Source organism: Solenopsis invicta, chromosome 1 (assembly GCF_016802725.1).
Source record: "Solenopsis invicta isolate M01_SB chromosome 1, UNIL_Sinv_3.0, whole genome shotgun sequence".
NCBI lineage: Eukaryota > Metazoa > Arthropoda > Insecta > Hymenoptera > Formicidae > Solenopsis > Solenopsis invicta.
Window position 1 is genome coordinate 21,492,249 of NC_052664.1, and position 26,454 is coordinate 21,518,702.

The 26,454-nt window shown below is 32.2% G+C and overlaps 2 protein-coding genes across 7 annotated transcripts in view; one reads left to right on the forward strand and one right to left on the reverse strand.

The window, feature by feature from the left end:
* The window catches only part of LOC105194792 (ABC transporter A family member 1), a 45,417-nt gene extending 21,893 nt beyond the window's left edge, over nucleotides 1–23,524 (reverse strand). Inside the window, exons 1-4 of one of the 6 annotated variants that reach the window (XM_039451192.1) lie at nucleotides 23,361–23,524; nucleotides 7,806–7,988; nucleotides 6,541–6,780; nucleotides 4,481–4,602 (exon numbers count right to left, since the gene is read on the reverse strand). In XM_039451192.1, the coding sequence (XP_039307126.1) occupies nucleotides 4,481–4,602; nucleotides 6,541–6,763 (345 nt within the window). In that variant the 5' untranslated portion in view covers nucleotides 6,764–6,780; nucleotides 7,806–7,988; nucleotides 23,361–23,524. The other 5 variants (XM_039451179.1, XM_039451177.1, XM_039451188.1 and 2 more) reach the window with 5 other exon arrangements.
* LOC105194791 (tubulin polyglutamylase complex subunit 2) lies at nucleotides 519–2,441 on the forward strand. The gene is made up of 2 exons (XM_011159895.3): nucleotides 519–801; nucleotides 1,746–2,441. Exons 1-2 carry the CDS (start codon nucleotides 558–560, stop codon nucleotides 2,309–2,311), a joined length of 810 nt encoding a protein of 269 aa, XP_011158197.1. The 5' UTR covers nucleotides 519–557; the 3' UTR covers nucleotides 2,312–2,441.
* Nucleotides 23,525–26,454: the final 2,930 nt, after the last annotated feature.

Here is a 26,454-nt window from a genome sequence, read left to right on the forward strand (position 1 = left end):
ACATACAAATGGTAATTACTTCCACCTGTGACTTAATGCACCATTTACTTGCCCATCACGTTTTCTAACTTTTATCTGCTGTAAGAAGCGGACATTATGTAAGAGAGGTGTTGTAAGAAATAAAAGGTGATAAGAGGCAAAACAAAAAAAGCGAGAATAAATTCCAATTGCGTAATGATCCTGCAGGAGTGTCTACAAAAAATAAAAAATGTAAAATAAGATATATAAAACGTTAATCGTCCATATACAAATATAAAATGTAACTTTGATAATTTTTTTCATTCTGTGATATAAATGTTTTAGAAAATTATAGTGATGTATCTATGGAATACTGTTAACAATATTGTAAATCTTGCTTGTAATTATTCTTTACGATTTCTCTACGATTTTTCTTTCGTACTTTTTAATACGGAAGAATCGATAATTTACAAAAACAAAGGTATTGAAAAAGATCGACAGAAATATTTTGCAACATTAAATTTCCTATTTCGAGAAGAGCAGATCACGTTTGAAAATGATTGAATTTGCAAAAGACGGAGGGCAAGAATCCCGAGACAATGTCGTTCTGCGTGGACATTGTCACCGAAGATTCCTTCTACGAGAATTTGACCCTCGGTGTGGTCAAGATCCTCGAGAACTCGTCGTGCGTGAGAAATGTGCGGATCGAGAGGCGAAACGGTTGTGAATCCGGCTCGATCACCAACTGGGAGCAACGCCATTGCTGCGCGCTTCCTGAGGACATCAGGAATTTCTACGCCTCCGTCGATGGTTTCCTACTGCAGTGGAATCTTGATATAGCAGGTAATCTCGATGAATGTGTTGCATTTTCGATTCGATGTATCCTTCCGTGATCCTTTCATCCTCATCGATTGTATTTTCCCCATTGCAATATTCAATTATATCCGGTAATATGTCTTAAACATTTGTATTGATTTATATTTATTATTATATATATATTTTTTTAAATATATTTTTATATTTATTAAATTCATCCATTAAATATTCATTCAAAATTTTTGTATTATATTATTAAAATATTTCGTTTAATTTTTCACAGTTTTATAAATTTTTGTTATTGCACTAAACATTTATAAAGATGTTTATTATCCATTATCCATTATCCATCAATATATTTTAAATTATAATTCCATTATTTTATTTAATAGAATTTTTTTCATAATTATTATAACAAATCAACAAATTATAATGATAAACGATGACGTTAACATAGAAATGAACCTTACGTGATTAATGATTCGTTTAGGATTCATTTAAATTATTCTGAAAGATATACATTTCATCTTTGAATACTGAATCTCTCATGCTGTGATATTATGCTAGATAAAAATCGCTAATCTCCAATCACTGAAACCATTATTTGCTGATTTCCCAAAAAGCTTGCGTGTCACAGACTCTTTTGCCGTGACGTTCGCTATCAGTAATCCTAGATCTACCAAAGAACATTTCATTTGGTAAAGCAAACACGTGGAAATATAGATACTATCTAGCACAGTCATGACTCCAGTGGTCCAAATAATGAGAGATAATAATCTATGCGACACGGCCTATCAAAAAGACATCACATAAATGTCTAAGAAACTTTTTAACATTCCAAATGTTCTTTATCTCCCTTTACTTTTCCCGGATTTTGGTATTTGGTAGCAGTGTGGAAGGCTATCGGTTTTAAACTGATGATTTTAATTGGCCGATACTCTCTCTAATTCGAAGATTCCACGTCGATACAGGTGAGGAGTTCTCAATAGGTCGTATGGAAATCGGCAGTCTTTCGTCTCTGAAGAGATATGTCGGCAGGGATCGGCAGACGCAGGGACCGTCGACGCAGGACTCATCGGGGATCCTAGCGGGAAACGTTACCACGGAGCCGCAGGATATCATGTTTTCCGGAGATTCGCGTGACTGCAAACTCTTCGAGATCGGTCAGTGCTTTCCAGGATCCGAAAACGGTAGGGTCTACTTGGCATATCGTTCTAAGCAGGAACAGGACTCGCCCAATATTTGGCTCCATCGAGGCAGCGGTTGGTACCATCTAGCTGACAATTTTACCACGTACTTCCGCATGATGCTGGCTCACTTAGGCCTGCCACTGTGGCAGTGTTGCGTCGCCGGGTTGCCTCTGCCTACCTGGGTCGAGCAGACGTATTTTCTGGTCGGGCCTCACCTGCTGCCATCCACCGTCGAACCTACCGAGACTTTGTCTACTTCATTATGGAACAACGGACCCGCTAACGTTCTTGATCCGGCTATCTTCAAGGCCAAAGACAGCAAGCAGAGAAACGCTCGCAAAAAGTGAGCTTGTCACAGCAATAGTATTCGAAATTTTTCATAGAAGCAGAGTTCTGTTTAAAATCAAGCTGATCTTCAGAATATATTCGTAACTTTTGGATCTTTGTAGGCTCTTGACAGATCCTTTCGCAACGTAGTGAAATGTTTCTCTCCTAATACTTTGACATTGATTAAACATAAATAAATATGTGAATAACGAGTATGTATTAAATAATGAGAAATGGATTTTATCTCGCCATTTATTCCGACATATAATGAATACTAAATGCTTTGAATCTAGCAAAATACAGATATTAGAATGCAGTTTAAAATCATTTGAAAATTGAAATAATGAGGAGCATTCAGAGTTTCTAAATAATTCATTGACCTATAAATGTAAAAAATGTGTGTGTATGTGTGTATGCAAAATTTATAAATTATATATATTTTTTCTAAATCTCACAAAAAATATGAATATTAAATCTCAATTTAGGAAAATCACTTATTTAAAAATTGAAACTGAGAATTTCCTCTTCTGAATAATTTATCAATTTATACTGACATATGTGAAACGTATATTTATATCGAGTGGCCTAGATCTATTAGAATTTAAGTCAAAACTATTAGAATTTAAGTTTTGAAAAATAATTAAAAAATTAATATCAAGCTGTAAAGTAGATTAAAATTTTCTTTATTTTAAAATACGTCGATGAATTAAATTTAAAAAATTTAAATTAAATCAAAATAATTTTCTCTGAATTTAAAATTAAATATTTTTATCTCATTTATGGCAAAATTATTCCCATTATAAGATCTTAATATTAGCGAAATGCTTGAGATATCAAATTACTGACAATTTTTAAAAGTTTTTGTTATCTTAATTAAGTTTAATAAAGTTATATAAGTTTAATAAAATTTAATTAAATATAATTACATATATATATATATATATATATATATATATAATTTAATTATATTTTCAAGTGCATATAATTTAAATACATTTCAAAGTATAACGTATCAAATTATGATTATAATAATTTTCTCTTGTTGTCATCTCTAATTCTATTAATTATACTATTTAATCTTGAACACAACATGTTCGCGGGTATAGTGACGTAAAAAAGCGCGAAAAATTCAGCGAGACGGAGAAACGTTTTCCCTTCTTCGTCGCTAACCCTTGGCCCACTTGGCACCGCGATTATACAAAAACAATCGATTGGCAACGTAGTTGGCGAACACAGTCTGCGACAAGACGCAGTCGTGTCGTCGCCATTCTCGCAAACGTCCGCAAAAGTCAGTTTCCTCATTTTCGTTGTTTTACTTTCGTTGTTTTACTCTACAGTTCTACGAATTGCCTAATGAATGTGAAGTTAGCTATTTTCGGCGAAAATTTGATGGGAACTCTAACTGCAAAGTTTTATACTCTTATACTAGAGCGTTGAAATAATACATTGTACTTTTCCATATTGTCAAACCCAATTAAAAAAAAAAAAAAAAAAAAAAAAACCATTTACGATAGTCTGTTTTTTCTTAGTTAAGATTTGAAAGCATCAGAAACACAATAAATCATAGTAAATGAAGTTTGAAAGTGAAAATAGAATACAGATAGTATATTATAGATATTTTTATGTCTCAGTTATTTTTAAACGAATTTGGTTACACAGACGTCTTTAAATAAATAGATTTCTCATTATACAATTTTCCTAACAAAGTCCATACAAATTTTCCCAACAGTGTTGTGTTCATTTAATGTTCACATATTCCATGCATCAAATATAGAATATGTTGTATATCGACCGCGTTCTCACAACATGACGAATTCTTAAGTTCGTCGCTCCGGTTGATTCCAATAAGCAGCCTTCCAAAGAAAACCAAGAATGATTTTGGCAACGCATTTCTGCGCAATCTGGTTGTATATGTGGCACGAATACCCATTTGGCACATACCCACGACAACGTTGCCCGAGACAGGTGCCGATTTTTAATTTAACATACACTTCGAGGATTACCAGGTAAGTGAAAATGAAAATCGCATCAATTAAGTAAGTGACTAAGAATTATCAGATTTCTATTCTAAAATTGAATGCTGAAAATAATCGGTCGTGGCCTTTGTGCAAGAGACATCAAGCGCCAAATTGTTATTACGATGAGAAATTTTATTTGCATCAGTATATCAAAATTAGATTGAGACATACCATAAACGTCTTCCGCGTGTCGCGTTTCTTCAGCAGAAGATTCCTCACGAGCATCGCCCGCAGCTGGGAAAAGTAGAGCGCACACGAATTCATCCTGCGTGATGCATTCACCCTCTCGTCTTCTGCAACAGAAATATCAACAAACTAAACGACGACGAAATTTCAATGTTTAATATACAATTGCAATAGAAGCTCAAATTTTGTTGCATTACTTTACCAATCCGTTTCGGCCCGATTTTAATTAAATTTTAAAGAGTAGAACGTCCAAAAAATATCCGCTTGTAACAAAGAAATGGATAAAAATAGATAAAAATGAATTAAACACTCTTATACAAGTAATTTTAAGTGAGTATTCATTTTCAACTAAAATTTAATTTCAAGCTTAATTATTAATTCTAGTATCAAATGAAGCAATTTAGATAACATGTTAGCTTGTAAATAACATGATATTTTATGGAAAATATTCGCTAAATATTATATACATATGTGTTTTACAATTACAACGTTCTCCGTTACATTATTATCATTAACAAAATTTTGAGCTTAAATATAATAAAAATATAATGTATTATTATTATTATTATTATTATTTTCCAGGTATTTTATATAAATTAATTTCCATTAAAAGCTTGAAAAACTAATGCATTTAAAAAATGAGTAAATTGAAACGCATATTTGTTATTTATTTTTTTCCTCGCGTGTGAGTATAAAGCTATAAATGGGAATGACAGTTGAAGATAAAAGGTAACGATATACATACAATCTGTCGGTTGTGATGGAACGTAACTTGTCACTTAATTAATGTTTCCATGAAAGAGCAAAATATTTCGGCCTTTGTCGCTCTAACGCACAGTAACGCGCGAAAAACGACGAAGAGGAGAAGCTGAACTCGAACGTAGGCGTACAACTACGGAACAGTCACGCTCTTCCCGATTAATTAGCTCAATTTGTTTGCACAACTGCGCGATAAGTCCCTCTCCCTCGCAGCCTCTCTACCTGCTCTCCATGCTCGTTTGCTCTACAGTAAATTCGCGTGGTAACAATATAGTTATACCGATATAGTTGTTCGACATTTACGTTAATTAATCGTTCGCGCACATTCACATTTAGAGGCTTAGTCGAATTGTATATAAAATAATCCTTCGTAGAGAACTGTGTATAAAACAATCCATTTATAGAATTTGTTCTGGACTGCCCAGTGTGTGATATTTAACATGTTCTCGATATACGTATTCGAAGGACGTGCTTGTGTTGTGAGCGTGTAAACTATTTTATATCACATATAAAATGCATATTGTTGTTTGAACATCAATATTTCTTTTTTCACTTTACGTTATTTAAAAATTTTCAAAATATTTTTTTGAATATTTTTGTAATTTATATTTATGCGTCAAAATTTAATTTGCTTGAAAGTAAATATGTTCATTTAAAGATTGGTGTTTACTATTTTCGAACAATCAAATTAATTTTGCTTCTCCATCGGCAATTTGAAATTAAAAACAGATTCAAGAATCCAGTTTGGAAGGAGATTCAAGAATCAGAATATTTGTCTGTATCTCCTCTCAAACTAGTTTAGGAGGAGATACATACAGGTATTCTGTTACTTGCAACTTATATTACATTCCAAGATTTCGATCATAAATCGAAATTGATCGTAGTTGAAGTTTAATGGCATTTAACAATTTTATTATTAAAAAATGATTACAGACCTCTATTTAGAAAAGGGTAAAACAAATTTTTTAATAATAATTCTTAATATAATTTAAATTTATATTTAATGCGGATCATTGATTAATGAGTGTTTAATCAGCTTCGTACAATCTAACAATAAGTATCAGTTAATTTTTAGTCAACAGCATGTCTGTCATAAGTCCAAAAATTCATACGTCAAGAAGATTAACCAGTACTGGTCATACTTCCAAATAATAACATAACGATCACATGGGGTCCGTTTGAGATAATTCAACAAAAATTTAAGGGTGTATTCTCAAGACAGTATACTCACGTTAATCCTGAAGTGCACCGAGTCTGCGTCCAAAAAGATAACTAGTCTGCTATACTTTCTATTTGACTGTGATTGCTGGCGGCGATGCCGGTGGCGGTGCCGTTGCTGTTCTCGGTGCAGTCATCGTTGTTACGTTGCTGGACGCTACCTCCGTTAACGACGCCAATCGATTCGCGTTGCTGGGACGTTGCCTTCCCACGTGATACGACGGCGACATCACAGCGGCGGACGGTGTGCTTGGAACCACGTCCGCAACCATTGTCGTTGCTCCTCGCCATGCTTGGCGCCGCAACAACTGTAATCGAAAAGGAAATCAAAGTCGTTACTACTTTAATCCTGTCGGAGGAAATCGCCAAAACTAAAAAACTAAAAAAATTTTCATTATTCTCTTATTACTTATTTATTTACATGTATTCATTCACGTTATCACTTCATTAAGAAATCATTAAGAAATTTTAATCTCTTGCAGCAATGCAAGCATTGCATCTATAACTGATAGCTTGTATTGCAACCAGACACTGTGCTCCAAAGAATGTTTTAAAAGATGTAGAATTTATTACTTTAAGATTGTATCAAGAGATAATTTTAATTGGTTTTTTCAGTCATTTCACAAGTGACAGTTTCTATCAAAAATATTATGAATGGATGAAGATACAAAAAGACAAATTAACTAAAGATCAAGAGCTTAGTAAATAAGTGTAATAAATGTAACGATAAGCGAAAAGGGAAAAAGAAACTTTTTTGTGATTTTCTCCAAAACGAAGCAACAACGAGCAAATCTTTAAAGAACTTGTCTATTAATTTATCAATTCAAATTTAGACATTTAAATTCGGCATACTCTGTATGTAATGAAAGAAACTAAATGTATCTTATTGAAATCTTATTTGAAGCCAAATTGCAAATTTAATAAAACTTGGGAAAATTTAGATTTTAATGAAACACATCTGGAAAACGCAATAAACGAGCTTGGAGATTTTCCAACTGTTGCCAAAATTCTTTAGACGCTAAAATTCGTCACAAATAATTCCTTTGATATACCAGTCTCGTGCATACGTATGTGCAAAATACTTCATACAAAAAAATTTTACTTTATAAAATAAACCTTCAGTTTGCTGAGCTAACTTGTCAAAAATATCAAAATGTCAAAAAAGCAAATGTAAATCAACAAATTCTGCCGCGGTCTCATTATTATGTACATATTACGGGCACAGTTCGCAAACAATGGACCAATTCAACAGCATAATTTAATATATTGCAAATTAACACGTATCAAAGGAAAAGCAGAGATAAGGAAAGAGAGGGAAAAGAGGGAGGCCTACCTCCAACCACAACCAGGTCAAACTTCTCTGCGGTCGATGAACGTGATTTAGGAACGTGCCTAGTCGAAGACCAAAGGAATAAGCCTTCAGCAGTCTAAAGTTCTCCCTCTTAATTTTTCCACGTTGTCCCATCCGATCACATCCGCAAGAAGCTCATTGCTTAGTTGTAAGACACCGATTTATCTGCGGAGCAAGAACAATTGCCCGATAATTACAAATTTTCTGAATAGTTTACGTATCGTGTAAGAAGCAAGGTTGTACCGTAAATTTCAAAATTACGTGTAGATTATTTATGTATTATTTACATTTTGTCTACACAAATAATTTTCATGCAGACAGCAGAAATAATGTAAATGATCATAAATTGAATAATGCGGTACAAAAAAAGTTAATTCAATTGTAAGGTTGTTAATTATCTGACTTTAGTATTGATAAAATGAAAATATATATTATTAAAAATAAAGAATGAAATAATCTTCTATTTCTGATGAAATCTGAATCTTCTATGATCCACTAATTATTGTTTACATAGATGAGACATAAAGCGTAGTTTCTAGATTTAAATAGTCTACACATAGACTATTTATATTTTATGACATTAAAATGGATTCTCCATTTAATATGAATGGCAATTTGTTCGATCTTAATGTGTCTATTATGTAACAAAGATATGTTGTGTCAGAGAGATCATTTATTTATTATAAATACAAAGATATAATTGATATTTTTAATTGAATGCGTACATGACCGGTCTAAAAACAGAAGATCGATAACATGATTCCATTTGCGTTCCTATTCAAAAATTTATAAAATAGCAGTCTCTCTCGTTTACCAAAAGTATCTGAATTTTTAAACATGAATTTTCTATGATACACAAATCCTCCGTGTGGTTCATGTATACATTTTACATAAAATTAATTCAATATTAAAATATTCAATTTTTTTGTTACGACAGTACCATTTTAATTAGTACCTCCACATTTTAATGAGTACCTCTCTTCTGATTGTTACTAATAAACTTGTGGCAGGTAAAAAAACCTGCAAAAATAACTTTAGAAATAAAAAATATATCCCTTATACATTCGAAATTCAAATATATACAAATGGTTTTTATAAATATAATGTAATTGCCTTATATTTAATCTTTAAGTAGATAAGTGGTCAAAAGTTACGTAAGTAGATTGGTTGCTGTGACAGAACCCCAAGAAGTATCATTATTGTTATATTTTTTTATTAATATATTGGGTTATATTTAAATTTACATTAGTTAAACTCTAGGAAATGTAAAAAAAAATAAACTTTAAAACTTATGGAATTTTTTTCCATTCTTCTGTGACCATCTCATCTACCTACTTAAAAAGTTAATATATATATAATTATTTTATTAGATAAAAATGATATTTAATTAAATACAATTTATAAAATATCATAAATTAATTTATTAAAAATTAATCTATTTATAGATTTTATTTAATTAATTTATTAAATATATTTTTTTAATTAAATATAATTTATGTAAGATAGTGCTTGCTAGTGTAATCTGATTGCATCTTATGACATAGGTTTGATCAAATGTAACATTATTACATTGGTTACGTATAAATCCTTAATTCTTTGCTCATCGTTCTTCTAAATACAGAAGATCGATAACACTATGAAGTGGACTCATGTGTTCGTGACAGAATAAAGTGATATCCTTATTCATTAAAGCAAAAAATATAATATAGGCTTTATTAATCTTTACTACATCAATCATTTATCAAAAGAATGATCTATAATTTATTATTAATCACCATTTCTTACAATTAGTATTCAATTATATTATAATATTATTTAACTTAAATACATTCCCTTTTTTTGTTTTCCAGCTTATATTCATTTTTGATCGCAACTTTTATATCACTCATTTCAAATAAGTACTTAATTTTGTAAAAAAAATTCAAAGTTGAATATCTTATATTTTTTTTACACGATATTTTTATCAAGAAATAACTTAATGTTGAATAACACTGAGAGTAAGTAAAATCTGCAATCTACCATGGGTCTTTCTATCAAGTTTAATATGCATTCCTTCTCTTTCTCGCTTAGTGCCTGGTAAATAATAAATTGGAAATGCAATAGAAAGAGAGAGAAACGCAGTGCTCGAGTAGACACGCGTGGGGTCGTCACCCCACAATGCGAGGGTTACTGCGGTAAGGACTACAGACAGGATGTCGCCACTGCGATCGCAATTGAGAGGGTATATGCCGTATACAAAAGGGGTTCCACCAAGTTCGATTATATCATTTCTCCCCAGAAGTGGAAGGTTTTCGCGAGCACGTAAAATATTGTGCGTTAAAATAAATTACGATTATCACATTAAATTCATTAAGATAAGCATCATAATTAAAAATATGATAAATTACAACAAATTTAATTAAATTAAGCGTGTATATATGTATGTTTCATTAAATGCAAACTATAAGATAACATTTAATTATGCAATTATTTTCTCTTATAGCAGCGAATTATAATGCACTAAATTACGTCAATGACGATACTTAATTACGTCCACTTTGGTCATTTTCATTTTTTATTTATTCGTACATAATGTATAATGAATATGTATAAATACACGAAAAGAACAATTTTATTGTAGTAAAAAACTAATCATCTAAAAAACTGACTAAATACAAATTAGAAAATAACTTTATAATAGACCATCAACATAATTACTTACATGAGACGCTCGAACACGATTACTACAAAAAACTTTGACATTCTTTTTAGCAATTCCAGCTTAAATATTCGATATAAATATTTTAATAATCCAACATTATTATTTTCAGATTTAATTGTATCTCAGTAAAATCATTCTTTCGTTTAATTTATAATGTTTGGTTAATAATGATACCATTATAGAGTGATAGATTTTAAATATATAATGAAACAGTTACAAATTCAGTACTTGAGCTAAATATATCCTACTTTATTTTATTTTTCATACATCACAATTAAAACACACTAAGAGCTTTTAAGCAAAGAACACAAATCGACAGAAATCATTCTGTTTTTGTCTGTCGTTGAATATCAAACGTTTCGATTTATGTCTGTTGCTAGAAAGCTCTTAGTGTGTTTCAATATCTCTAGAAATACTTTTTAAAAAAATAAAATAAATTAAATAGCCTTATTCATCCCAGGTACCCTAGTTTAAATATAATTTAGACATTATATAAACATAGAGTTAAATGCGTATTTGCCTCATTCCAAGTTATTCCCTTTAAAGCTTCTGGAACTCACAGATGTTTTTTATTGAACAAAATTTTGCGCAACATTTCATGCCGTTATATCCTAAACCACCTCATTCAAAACATCGGCAATATGTACGCGAAATATAGACATTCCGTAAAAGTGCTTCAAATATTTTTTCACCAAATTCATTTTTTTCCTGCACTCTTCATCTCTTTTCGGACGACCATGTCGAACATGGAGAACGAACCGTGTAGAGAAGAAGATTAAACATTCTATTTGTAACCGCATTTCGTGCTCCACTCAAAGTAAAAAAAAAGTAGTATCAGAAATTAAAAAATTGAGGAAAGAATATCTGACTAGTATTATGAAGCAGTAAGAAAAATTAATGTTGTGTAGAATTAAGAAAAGTAATGCCAATCATTTGTAGAAAATATGATAGGATAGAATATAAAACTAAAAATATAAAATAATCTTATTAACAAAAAATATATTATTAATACAAATCGTATATGATGATTAGTTTTAGAAAAACGATCGAAGTCCATTTCTATCAATGTAGGTTAATTTTAATCTCGAATTAACTTACCTTTACCTTTTTCTAATTTTTAGAACTAGAAAAAGATAAAAAGTAAGTTAAATCGAAATTAAAGTTAATAAAAGTAGACATTAGTCAAAAGAATAAAATTATCATAGCTCATTACATACAAAAAAACATTCTTGAGAATATCTTCATTTACAAAATGTTAAATACTAAAATGAGATTATAGTGAAAGTTAAATAGACATAATTTGTTTACATGAAGAATATAACTTTGTATAATTTTAACAATAATTTTCATGTGACGTTATTTCTGGTATTTTCAGTTGAGAAGAAAAAATAACGGACAAAAGAAAAAAATATCTTCAAAAAATTACAAATTTTTAATGCTATTATTATCAAAATAACCATGTATGCTCTTTAGATGACTATTATAATATTGAAATAAAAATATATTTGGTTGAGAGAAATTTAAGATCAAATTCTTTACTGAAGATTAAATTATATATATTACATATAAACAAGATTATCATTGTTTCATATACATATAAGCAAAAATACATTTTCTCGTTTATACATGAAACAATGATTGTTAAATAAAATATATTAATTTTAATATGATACACTAATGTTTTTCTGTGTATATGAAAAGTCTATATAATTATATATTCACTGCTATTTAATAATTACGTACAAAGCTAATGAAATAATATTAATACCCGACGTTTTCACATTTATTGTAACAATTCTATTCTCTTAAGTCTTCAGTGCTACTTTTGTTCCCATGACTTAAATAAAACTAGAGAGGTACTTAAATTTTAGAGCCATACTTTCTTTGCCGGAACTACTTTGTTTTCTCTGAACGTAAGTTACTCCTGTAATTTCGCTTCGCAAAGGAAAATGGGACAGGGAACGCAGAATGACTGGGGTGGATTCTACGATTTCGCGTCACGATCGATTGTATTCCACGGAATTTCTGCCGACGACAGGATGTGCTTATCTCGCTTTGATCCCGCGCTTTAATCTTTTCCGCGAATATTCGCCATGGAGTCTCCTTCCTACCGCGGCATTACTACCGTTATATACCTGCCCTTCTACCGTCTCTTTTGACATCAAATGCTTCGGCATTTAATGCGTCCCGCCGCGCTTGGAGAGCGCTACTTGGCCGTCGATTCGTCTAGACAACGAACTCTTGTCCTTGACAGATCAAAAGAATATCGGTGGAGATGATGACGTTGGCTCCGTCGTCACGCCACGCGACCTCGAGGAACGGATCGTTTAATCGCACCCTTGAGCCCCTTAATCTCTCTTATGTATGTACGTCGATATTCAACGAGCTGCCCCGTGTACCTAATAGTTTCGGCATCGAATGTTATTTCATTAACATTCATTAATATCCTTATATTACTAAATTTTATATATTATTTCAGAATTTTTGAATAAAGCAGTTGGGAAATCTGATTTTTTACGCTAATATCGCTTCTCATATTTGTATTTTAATCTAAATGTTAAACAGTTGATATATTATTTAATATATTGCTTCTTCCATATGTTTCTTCATGAATTACTTTCCATGCATTTTAATATAAAGGTTAAATATAAATAATGTTAAATAAATAAAAAATACTTCCCCCGAATAAATAAATTTTAGTTTCTTCGTCATTATCATCTTAACGTGTATTTTTATTTTTTTTTAATTAATATTCATTAAACGCGACTAAAACTATTACGTATATTCCGTGAAAATTTTCACGAAATAATGTCTTTTATGGGCTGAAGTCAAATTTGACCCAGTTTCTTTGCTCAATCTGTCGAGATACCGCGATAATTCAATTATTACATAACAACAATTCATATTTTTTTTTCGCAATAAATGAAAATTGAAACAAGTAAAAAAAACATGCAACTTCAATCTATATTTATAAAGCGCGGTAACAAAATAATTGCTCCCTTTATTTTTTTTTTAATTAAAGGATATATGTCGTATTAAATGCATCTTAGGGGCGTGGTCAAGTTGACGCCTATACAAATGTTTTGAAGCATTCTCTGATTGGTCAATTAGTAAAATTCTTCTGATTCTGATCAATCAAATGCGAAGCATTCGTAGCGTCAAATTGACCGCACCCTAATGTTCAAATTGATGCGCACATAATGGTAATTCGCGAAAGTTATTCCACTTCGAAAATAGCAGATGGGTATAATTTTTGAATCGATATGGTTTGCTAATTCTAGTCAATCTATCTGTAATTAGTGAAAATAACTCGAGTAACTGTGCCTCGTAATTATGTAACGGCGAGAATAATACATGATAAGTGGAAAGTCTCGATATTAAGATTTCACAAACCTACAGACGTCATTTCTATAATTAATAATTAAGGTTGACTGCATGTTTTACAAAACTCATTTAGGGAGAACTGTACTATTATTATGTCAACAGCATTAGGATTATATAATAATAATTCTTAAAACACAATGACGTATCAACGTCTTCGATTCTTCAGAAAAATAATGACAAAGACATCATATTTATTTTAATGGTATGCAAAAAGTACTTCATAATTAACGTCATTAATTAGTGTCATTATTAAAGACAATGCCATATAAAGCATGAAATTGCAAGATCAATCATCTCCCGACGCAGAACAAAACTGGCAACTTGATATTGTAAATGATCCAGAAATGTCAAAAGATATGCAAATAGTTTATTAAATACAGTGTGGCATGGTACGTAACAGTGCGCCCGTGATATTCGCATCAGATACTATCTATATACGTATATATACACTCTTATCCACGAAATGACGAATGGTTATTGTACACTTCGCTGGCAAGCAAGCGACCTGATTTCAGCCAGTAACTTGCGGGGAAACTCAACCAAATCCGTTTTCCCGCTTGTCCGCCCAAGTTGGAGAACAACATGGCGAGATTCGATTCGCCCTGTATCCTACTCGAAGATCGTTCGTCCACGTATATCACCCATTATCTACCATCACTTCATTTGGCCTGCGCTACGAGGAGGACTCCGTCGAAGACTTCTGGGCGCTTATCGACATGTCGTAGGACACTCAATCGAATCGAGGCATCGAATGCTCCAAGACGATTCGATCAATCTTGAGAAAAGCCAAAGCGTTCAAGATAATTTAACAAATCGCAGAAGATAAATTTACATTTTCGTACGTTAAATGTAGAACTAGTCAACGCGATTTGACTAATGTCGCGAAGAAGAACAATACGAAATAACGCGAAAGAAATAGTCTTGTTTCAACAATATATGGCAAAGTTCGATGATAATGAAAGAGATATTAGGAAGAGTGATCAATCAATACACTTTATACTCTTATTTATTATGTCGTTTATCGATTGCGACACTCATACGGCTAAATTGGTGTTAAGCTTAAGAAGAAAAGATTCATCATTTAAGACATTTAAGTGGTGCCAAACTTGATCAAATCGCACGATTTATATTTACTTATATGTGAAAAGAATGATTTTTACTAAAATGTCTAAAAATTCAGCTGGATACGGATCTAAAAATAATTTTGTTAGCCCATCAAAATGATGCTGTAAGATAATCAAATTGGATGCTAGACTGTCAAAAGTTTTTGCAATCTTGCTCGTCACGATTGAACGTCCCGTATAAATTATTTTGACGATCCCACAAAATTACTTTCAAAAATCTGTGTCTGATAACTAAATTTTCAAATACAATTTTTAGCACAACCTTATAACAATTCACACAGGGATTCAAGAACTTTTCTAAATACTTTAACGCTTCTTCAGACACACAGTCTAAATATGAATATTTTATTCGCGATTTAATTTTGATGTCCACTGTGATTTGTACACTTTGTACGGTAATGTATTGTGTTAGTGTGATATGACGCCGTTCTTTTCGAAAGAATGACAGACATAGAGAAAAGTAAAGAGAGAGAAAAGAGGATAGAACAACTGTGAACAACTACTAACAGTCGGGGTCTATCGACCGACGAGGATCAGAGAGCGGAAAAGGGTCAGAGGAGAAAGGACGGCGAGGAGTTTCGTACGGCACGTACCCAAATACGACACGGCTAGTGGGTATACTGATGCGCGATCGATTTTTTCCGACCTCGTGATCGTGGTTCGTTAGGCTCGATTCACAGTGAATGCATCGCGATGAATAACGAGGAACAAGAAAGGAGGAGAACGAAGGATGAGAAAAACAAAAATAGAGAATGGGAAGAGCGGCGTGATTTTCGTGAAAATCTCCAGTAGTACGGAACGTTTTATATAATACTTTGTATACTTTACGTTAATAGCTAAAGAAAAAGATTATGATACGTTCAAAAGTTTAATAAAGAAAAATGTACACGCGATAGATGCACGAAAAGGACCTTTTGCTGAAAATATCTAATCGGGTTTAATAATAATGATTTTAAGATTGAGATTTAATATAATTGCATATTGTCATTTATTGACACATGTTATTTTTAAAGTTACATTATTTATATGTACAAGTATTATTATTCTGTATTAAATGATCAAGATAATTGATTATTTAGAGATATAAATGATATTATTCTTTTCACTATAATAAATTTTTTTTATTTTAAATATAGTTTTTTGCGGAAATCCACTTTATTTCTGATTTTTACTCCAAAGACTCAATTAGAGTATCGGTATGATTTTGAAATTAACATTTTTTTTGCACTCTCTAAATCTCGTAGAGTAAAAAATCACTCGAAAAATTGCACAGGCTCAATCTTTTCACTCTTTTAGAGTGACATTTCGGTCTACGAGATATAAATATACAAGTATATATTAGAATCTAAAAAATGTAGAGACAGATCTAAAAATTTTGTTGAACCATAAACCACCTTTAAAATAATTATAAAGATCTTTCAATCATGATGACAATACTGCAAAAAATTTTGACATTCTAGCAATCAATTTGAACATCTTACATTACTTTTAGATCTACCTGTATCCAGCTAAATTTTTAGATATTTCAGCGAAACCATTCTTTCCGCTATCGCATTGACGTTTTTGACTTGCGACCCGTGTTTTGTAGAATGGTTTTTACATATCCAGAGAAAAATTACCATATATACATGTATAAAGAGAAACGTAAAAGAATATTTTTTTGTTAAGAGTAAAATATGAGAAAACTGTATCAAATTATTCGCATACATCCATGTATAAAATTACCCAATTATTGATAGAATGAGAAATAAAATTTAAAAAAATATATATTAAAATACAGAAATTACTTCCACATAAAATGGGTCAATTACGAACTCAATATTTAATTTAATGTTGCAATGTCTGTGTGGAGGACAAAAATCATTTGTTGACGCCGCGCCGGTGTAGTTATGATAGTGAACAGTTCACAGAAGCCATTATTCTGATTTTTATTACTCATCATTCCAAAATTGCTTTACTTTCTTCATTACTTTAAATATCAAAACATATTTTGCAATGTTTTTTACAGTTTCATAAAATTTTCAAATCTATTTAGTAAAACACTAAATAAAAGATTGTTTTTAGTTTCCACTTCAAACGCATCGTGCAATTATCGAACATTTGCAATACAATCTGATGACATAAAAATTATTAAATTCTTAATCAACATTATTTAAAGCGCGACATAATCATAACGGAGATTAAAATAATCTTTCTCGGTTTTCATTCGGAACTTAAATTGAATCTTTCAACTCAAAAATCTAAAGGAACCCTAGACTTGTTATCCGATTTGACAGGATTCAAAGCAAGCTGTAACAATTACATTGGACTAAAATCGGGCTGACTGCGAGTAGTTGAGTTGACGCGACGACGGACTATTTTTGTTCATGAACGAAAGCGACATTCCTGTTACGTTTCCGCAAGTTTCAATGATTACTCAGTCATACCTCGGAATAGTGCAATAACCGCGCGCGAAACATGTACGCGCGAAGGATGAGTCGAAGAGATATTTCCGTCGCTTCTTTCAACGACGTACGGTCGTTCGATAGTTTCGCAGAAAGCGGAATTCCTTAAGGATGTCTTGATTATACAATATATGAGCTAAAAGTTATCAAAATTTAAAAATTGAAGGCTTCTCTAGATTCATTCATTTTTTCCTAATCAACAACAAAAAAATTTGGTCGCAAATGCCCGAATTTTGGTCCTGAAATTAACTGCAAAGGAGGAAACAAGGAAAAATTTGATTTATATAATGATTTTTGCAGCGAAAATTATTACATTTTGCTGCAGTTTTAAATATAAATAGCTTTTAAATGAGTGGATCTATATAAATTTATGCATGAATATTTATTGGTTTTATCAATATATGTAAAAATTTTGATTTAATTGGTAATGCTATCTCCCTATCAAATTTGCAAATAAGTACTGCAAAACGCAATTTTACATGAGAATTAAAAATAAACAAAAAATTAAACGCAATACTAGAATGTTCTATGAAATTTTTATATTTTTGGTAATATTTTGAGATATGACGCATACACATCCTTAAAGCCGAATTTTCTTCCAGGATTAGACGTAATTACGTTGTATTAAATTAAATTGGTCATAGCTTGAGCAATTAAAGTGAAAAATATGACAGATCCAATTGTGTTTAAATAATATGGATTAATTCCATTCGAGGAATAAACTCTTACTGAAATTGATTCACTCCTATATTTGTTATACGTAAATTTGAATAGTGATACAACGTGAGTAATAAAGTCAAACAGAAGATTATCAAGAAGTGTGGCATGAAGATAGTACTCGTAGAATCCAATAGTTCTTTCCAATCATATAGATTCTTCCAATTTAACCACAATTTTTCGGAATTATGGATTCGATCGTCCTGTTATGCGAAAGCTTAAAAGTTTTATTAGATTATCAGAGAATTTTATATAATTTACATGCATTTTGTATGTATCAGAGTTTTACGTATAAAAGTTTATCTTCATTTGCCTTTGTCAATAATGTCATGAAGCAAGTGTATCAAAGACATCAAATAAATTTTTGGAGGATCTTCTTCCGGTTAATTGCGAATAACCATGTGAATATTGTTATCAATGATACAAACCACTCTTTCTGATAAGATTCTAACAGCACCTGAATCATTAATCCTTCCTTCTCAAGCAGTATCAATTTAGTGATACGTATGAGTAAGCATAGTAATCGATAAGTTGATAGATAAGAGTTAAAAAGGTTCAAGTATCGCGGTCACCATGTTTAGATAAAATATTTTTGTATTTGAATGATAGCTCCTTTACTGCAAAAAAATACAACATTGATTTACTTATTTCTAATAATATATATTAATTCAGAGGAAAGAGTTACAAAATCATAGAACAAAACTATCTATTTTCATTGTTTTCTTTTCTTATTACAAATAAGAGTAATATATTTCAATTATCTTTCCTTGTTCTTTTTCTTATATAATTAGATCTTGATTAATATTTTACTTTTTGAAAGAATTAAGTTCTTTTTAAATTACAAATAAAAAAAGGTTTATCTCTTATAACTTTAATTGCTTATAATTTTGATAAAATTGAAGGATTTTCTACAAAAACTAAACAAGTCTTTTAAAAAAAACCCAAGTTATGTCGCAAAATCATTCTCTGTCAATAACATCGTATCATAAACACTTTTTTATCCCAAAAAAAATCGAACAAAAATATAAAATAGATAGTGAATATAAAATTTCAAGAAACCCCCAGAGCACGTTTTATAACATTATTATGTTTTATCAATGGATTCTTTAATATATTAATTTTAAAGCCTAATCTTTATTCGTATACATATTAAGATAGTTTTCTTACAAGTAGGTCTTAATAAAAACATTCTTTTGTATTTTTCATTTTATACATATGGTAATGTTTCTTTGGACATAATGTAGAACGCAAGTCGGAGGTCGCAAATGCGGACGCGACAATCTTTTAGAAGCATCAATGTTACCATTATTTGGTTGCTTTTGTTTGGCTGTCGCATTGGCGTTTACGATCTGTGACTCGTGTTTTGCGTCTTATGTAGAATGGCCTTTATATGTCCAAAGAAAAATAACCATACATAAAGAGAAATATAATAGTGTTTTTCTGTTTTGTTAAGAGAAACTTGTAAAATTTTGAAACTAAAAAATTGAGAAAAATATTGCTTTATGTTTTAAATAATATTTTTTTCTTCACCTTTTATAAATATTATAAAAAAAGATGTAAAATGTTAAGGGACAAATAAATGATAAACATAAAATTCCAGAAAAAACTAAATAAGTTAAAAAATATATATTTTTAATTTTTTTTTTATAAATTCTCAAAATTAATTAAAACCTAAAACTTTTTACACCACTATTATATGTCTAAAAAAAATTATATTTATACAATGAATGAGTTGATATAAAAAGAAAAAAATTATGTTTCCTGAAAATTTAACTTTTTAGCCTTCAATTTTTATAGAAAATCCTTGAAACACATTTTTCTAAAAAACAGAATAATTGTAAATTTCAATCCATTCCAATAGTGCAGTCGTTGTTTTTAGGAAATACACAACTTTTCACGTCCTTTTCTGCTTCATTAAACACCTAATAAAGGTCTGAACGAAGGGTTCTTGGCGTGAACTGATGTCGTAACCCGATGTCCCTTACTTTCACATAAATAAGAGTATAAATGCGCGCACACATACATTTATGAGTTCACTGCGTGTTTCAGCGAAGGTGATACGGAAAAACTCATTATCGCTTAAGATGATTCCGTTGGGAAACAAACCAATTCAGAGTAGCAACTATGTACGGTATGAGCGTCTATTCACGAGATATAATCATCCTGATAAATAACTTTATGTAACTCCAGTTATTGTAGCTCGTAAATGTTAAGCAAATTTAAATCAAACGTGACAATTAGTGTCAGCAGGATTTATTAAGATTTTAGGGTAGCTGACTCGTACTTATTTTGATACTGTGCACAATTACAGAGTTGGATAATTACTAGTTAAAAACAGGGACCCTGCCCAAAATAAAATTTCGATCCGGTTACGGTCAGAGATTATACCCAATTTTCGGTTTCCGTTTCGATCGTGTTACTGATAACGGTTACGGTCACCGTTTGGATTTCGATCTTTTTCGGTTATGGTTACAATTACAGATGTACAATTACTTATTGTAAAATTTAATAACATATAAAAATAATGTATAAAAATAATACAAGTATAAATACCATATTATAAAAAATTTCTGTGTATTGTAAACAACATTTGTTTAATATAAATGTGTTTAAAAATCATTGGAGGTTCCGGGTCTTTCAAAATCTTTTATTTTTTTGTTTTTGTTTTACTTCAACATTCTCAGCAACTTGCAACGTTAATTGTCGTTTTTTTACTGGTATTAATGGTTCTTCTTTATAAAATAACATATTAATCTTAATCAAATTATTATAATAAAAGCAAAAAAATAAATAAGTAATCCTCCGTGGACACCCTGTAATATCGCTATTTATTGAGAATCTAGAAGTAAATATCTACGGTCTTAAAAGTTCAATTAAAATTGTCAAATTTTTTCGGTGCTCTAAAAGAGCCAGAAAAACTGAAATATAATTTTAGCTTTAAAAATTTATTTTTAACATTACAAAGATCTTATTCTTTTGTATACATTTTATGTTCACAAATTGAAGAAAAAATTAATTTTTAATTTTAAGTAATTATTTTTAAAACAAAAGAAATTTAATTTAATAATCTTTTTCTTTAAAGTTAAAAATTTATCTAAAAAAATCTATTTAAAAAAATGCAGTCTTATTTAAAAAAAAACAATATTTCTTTGTTATTTCATATAACCTTAATTTATAAATAAAATATTAAAAAATATTAAAAGTATCACAAAATATTAAATATTTATTTAATGATCTTATAGAAATTTAATAATATTATAGAAGAGAAAAAGATAAGATAACGATCTTAAGATTTGTCAATTTTTCTTAATTTTTGTGATAATTTAAAAATAACAATCTATTTTTTCAGATTCATTAAAGATTTGTTTATCACCAGTAAAAATTAGAAGTAATAAATAAACTAGAAATTTTTAAAATTTATATTTCTTTAAAAGTTATGGTATAAGCTGATTTTTTTTATTCTTTGACATATTGCATAATGCATCATCTTGCCTATACGCGTTATTTTACCTATAATCACCGTGTATTTATTTATTAATTAGGTATAAATGTTGCAATATAAAAAAGCGAAAAATATGAATACATTATTGTATACATTTTTAGCCAACAATATTGTGGTTTTATAAAGAAAATGAAAAACTTTACTATAATTATGTCATTCCTTATAAATAAACACTAAAAAATTACATATTAAGTGCTTCCGAAACACATTTCTTATTACTCACTCTTGTGAACAAATTGAAGTCAAATTACCGCAGGATATTTATTATCATCTAAAGTCTCTATTAAATTAAGCACCGGTTCATTTGTTGTTAATTTAGAAAAATTAACAATTCGTCATCTTACCATCTTTTTCTCTAATTGTTTTGAAAGTAATCTAACTTCAAGGAATTATGACTTTTCAATTTCATATACAAAATTTATTTATGTTAAATTAAAAAGTCGTAATTTCTTGAAATTAGATTATTCTCAAAACAATTACTCTAATTTAATAAAATTCAATTTTTTAAAAATTAATTTTTAATTCAATTTAATCTTAACTTTTAACGTAATTAAATAAATTTTATAAGCCTTGAACTTTAATTTAATTTAGATGAAGAAAGATATTAACTCACCCAACCCTAGGCAATTGCAATCACCAAGTTACAGTATCCCCACTACGAAATATATGTACGATACCCGTGGCCGATTTTAATTTTCCACAAACGCGAGGCGCGGTTGCAGAGTCGAAGTGATTGTAGCGCAATAGTGGACGACGCGTGCATCATAACTGCCTGCACCCGCCCGCTTGAGGAATATCACAATTTCAGTTCGCGGATGCGATTGATATCATTGATACCCACTCCGTCAGCGAGTCGAGCTTGATGCGGCATCTCATCGGGCATCTCGCACGCACATCCGCTGCAATCACTGCGACAATAAGTCCAATGTCGTCGCCTCTCTCTCTCTCTCTCTCCCCTCTCCCCCCCCTCTCCCCGATCTCTACCACTCCGGGAGATGGACAGCCGGAAGTCGCCGGTCTCCGATTCCGGAACGGGAACGGGATCGTCCCTGGAGGCAGAGCGCGCGCGAAATTATCTCCCTTTCCTTTTTTACGTCCCCCGTCCCTATTCGGGGGGTTTTCATCCCGCTGACGACGACGGTAATGACGAGTGTCGCTGTTCTCCTCGACGCTCGAAGTCGCCCGTTCGCGAAGTCACCCCCAAACTCGCACACCCACGTACAAACACAAGCGTATACTTATATGTACACATGCACACAGGTACAAACACATACAACACATCGTTGTGCCCACGCACACGTTACGCCCCTGCCCCCGTTTCCGCTCGCCTCTCTCTCTTGCTTTCGCGAACCCCCTTTGGGCTCCTCGCCCTCCTCTCTCCCCCGCGCCCTACGCTCGAAAATCGATCCGCTACCGGCCTGTGGACAGCAGCAGTCCACGTCGAACGACTCAGGGCCTGCACCCTCTCCACGACGAGCGTAAACGGGGAGCAGGTTCCAGTTGCAGACACCTCACGGCACACGCAATCGATCCCCAATCAACGCCATTACACGAGAGACCGGGGAGACCGGGGGCGGCTGATTGTCACACCGGCGCGGCGCGGCGGCGATTACCGTGACACCCCCCACGAGGTGTGGTGTGCCACCCGGAGTAATCCTCCCTTACCTGCCCGTCGTCCAGCGCACGTCGCTCATCCTCGCGGAGGTCTCGCCGGGTTCAGCGCTGCAGCTGACGGCGCCAGGGCGGCATCGAGCGACAATCGCCCACTCTTTCTCTCTCTCTCCCTCTCCCTCTTTTTCTTGTAGGACCCTGCTGCTAGCTACCCCCAGGCACTCACTTGCCAAAGTCGCGCGGACACCGTACCTCAGTCACGTTTCTGCTCGATCTCGCTTTCGTAATCACTCGCTCTCGCGAGATCGCGTTAGGGCGAAACTAACTACTCGTTGTCACCGCGCGCTCTATCGCGATTCCGCACGCGCGGTTGTTCCCCGCACGACCGTACGACCTTTCGCGAATTAATCGCGCTGGCTCGAGCCGATCGCGCGCGCGACTCTCCTCTCCTCGCCCGTCTTCTCCTCCTCCCGCCGACTCCGGCCGCGAGAATCGTCGCTCCGACTGGCTCCGACTACGCTCCGGAGCACGGATCCGGATGTGCGATCGACGTTAACACGCGCGAGCCCGTTACGACCGGCGGCATCAGACTGCTCGAGAGTGTGCCGGACGTCGCAGACGCGCGTTCACGACACCAGCACCACTACCACCTCCTCGCCGCACCATCAACCCCCGTCCCGTCGTCCCTCAACAGCGCCGCGCCGGTTTCGACGACGACGACGACGACGACGACGACGACGATGACGACGTCGCCGCCGCTCTCCTCTCCTCTCCTCTCCCACCCTTGCGCCGGTGACCACGACCACGTCCTCGCACTCGCCCTCTACCGCCGCCGCCGTCCTTGGCTCGCACAAGCGCACTGCACCCGCGATGACGCGCCGCGCCACCACGACTGCGCGCTTCCACGCGCGCCACCGCCGCGCCGCGTTGGGGGATAATCGCGCTCATGATAGTATCGGGGTACAACCCGGGATGTGATACTAAAAAAAGATAGCAATGCAAGAGTAACTATAATAATAATAATAATGAGTCATCGATTCTTAATTTGGACACGTCTCGAGATCGGTATAACTCGTCAAATTGAATGCTTCCAAATGGAGGATGATGTGAATATTTTTCTACGAGAGCAAAAGTACGTGCAACTATTTAAAAGCGCATTTCAAATTTTTATATCCTTCTCAATATTTTTCTAGAAATTGCCATCGCGTATTTCTCTTTTGCGTTAGTCGCATTTAAATTGATCATATTCTTCTTTAAGCATTTAATATTTAATTTCGATTTTAATATTTTACAATTTTTTTCAATATTAATTAATTGTCGAGTTTACAGGCAAAAAATTGAAAGTATAAATGCGCAAATAAAAATAACAAAAAAATAGGTATATAATTAAAAGTTATACCTGTACAACATATATAATTAGTTTTATTTGTGCATTTATACTTTCGATTCTTTGCCTATAAATTCAATACCCACAAATAATTAATAAATAATGAATGGAATTGTAAAATATTAATATCAAAAATGCTTTGAGAAAATATAAGATAATTCTACTATATATGCCACTCTGATAAAAAACTCAATTTATCAAGTATTATTTATTATGTTTAAACAAAATAAATTATTTGAAAGTATTACTCTCCATTAAAATAAAAATTAATATAACTTTAAATAAGTTATATGTAATTTATTTACATATAATCTACAAATATGCGTTATAAAATTCTGTTTATCTAGAAGTATATATTATTATTTATTTATAAATCGTAGAAGAATCAATGAATATTTTTTACCCACCCCTCACTTTTCTACACATCATTAAAACGACATAAATAAAACAAATGTAATGATATCTCACACAATGGATAGTCAATATTTATTGTAATAATTATAGTAACGTTTGTACTAAATAATCAATATTTGTCAACATTTATAAAATCAGCTAATCATACTTAACCACCGATGTTAATTATCGGTTTTGCAGCTAAGTTTGCTCGGTCAGAAAACGTTAAGTTCGTTTCTGTGTTCACAATTATCCTAATTGATCCCGCGTGATAAAAATCTTTGCATGCACGTCATTGGTTACAGCGCTATCGCTTTCGCGCGTCTCAGTTGCGGCGTGTATCGTTGACGCGTTTTCATCCCTCGTGCTACGCCACCACCACCCCCGGAGTCAGTTGTCAAAAGAGTGCCAGCACGTGTGTCTCTCGGACTGCCACTCGAACAACGCAGACGCTATGTCTTCTATGCGATATTATTACTACATCGTGGGATTAAACAGAATTAAGCCTATTCCACAATAAAATAAGTCGGTAAGGTCATAAGCTCTAATGCGCTTTAAAGATAAAAACTAATTGGTAGAAATGAACGGCGTAATCGCGGCTTTTCAGTCGTATGGCCTTAAGTTTATGCTATATTGTAGAATAGACTTTAAAAATATCTTTCGATTATTTTAATCTTACGATCAATTCTTCTATTATCGTACTTTTATTATAGCTTTTTCGTAAAATATTTAAATTGATAAATAAATTAGCAGAACTTTTAACGGTATAATAATAAATATAATCTGGTTATTTTAAACGTAAGATTAAAGGGTGTTCGTCCGCTCTAGGATAATTTCTGTCTTTCTAATAACAGGCAAATTGAAAGAGTAGAGTTAACTTGTTTTTTTATACATGTTTTGTTTATAAAAAATTTTATTAACTTTTAGAAAAGTGTAATAAACTAGTATAATAAATTATTGTATTAATTATAATAAGATGGAAATAAATTATCTTTCAGTTAGAGAGAGATACTGTTTCATTGTGAATACTTAAATATATACCTTGTTTATCTTGGTAACTATTAGTCAAGTGGAAATCTTCTAAAAATTAGACTGACGTAACTTATAGAAAATAAAGTAAATAGAAAGTTATATGGTATATTTTTTTACTCGATTTTTTTAAGTTAAAAATTCTTTTAAAATATTTAAATAAAATAACATTTAGAGTTTTTATTTCATTATATATAATAAATATTAAATATAATAAAATATTAAATACAACTAAAATTATTAAAGTATATATATTAGAATGCTAATGTACATACTTTAAAATAATTAATTGAGAACATTCTTTTTTACAAATAATTTTCTTATAAGTTTATAATAACG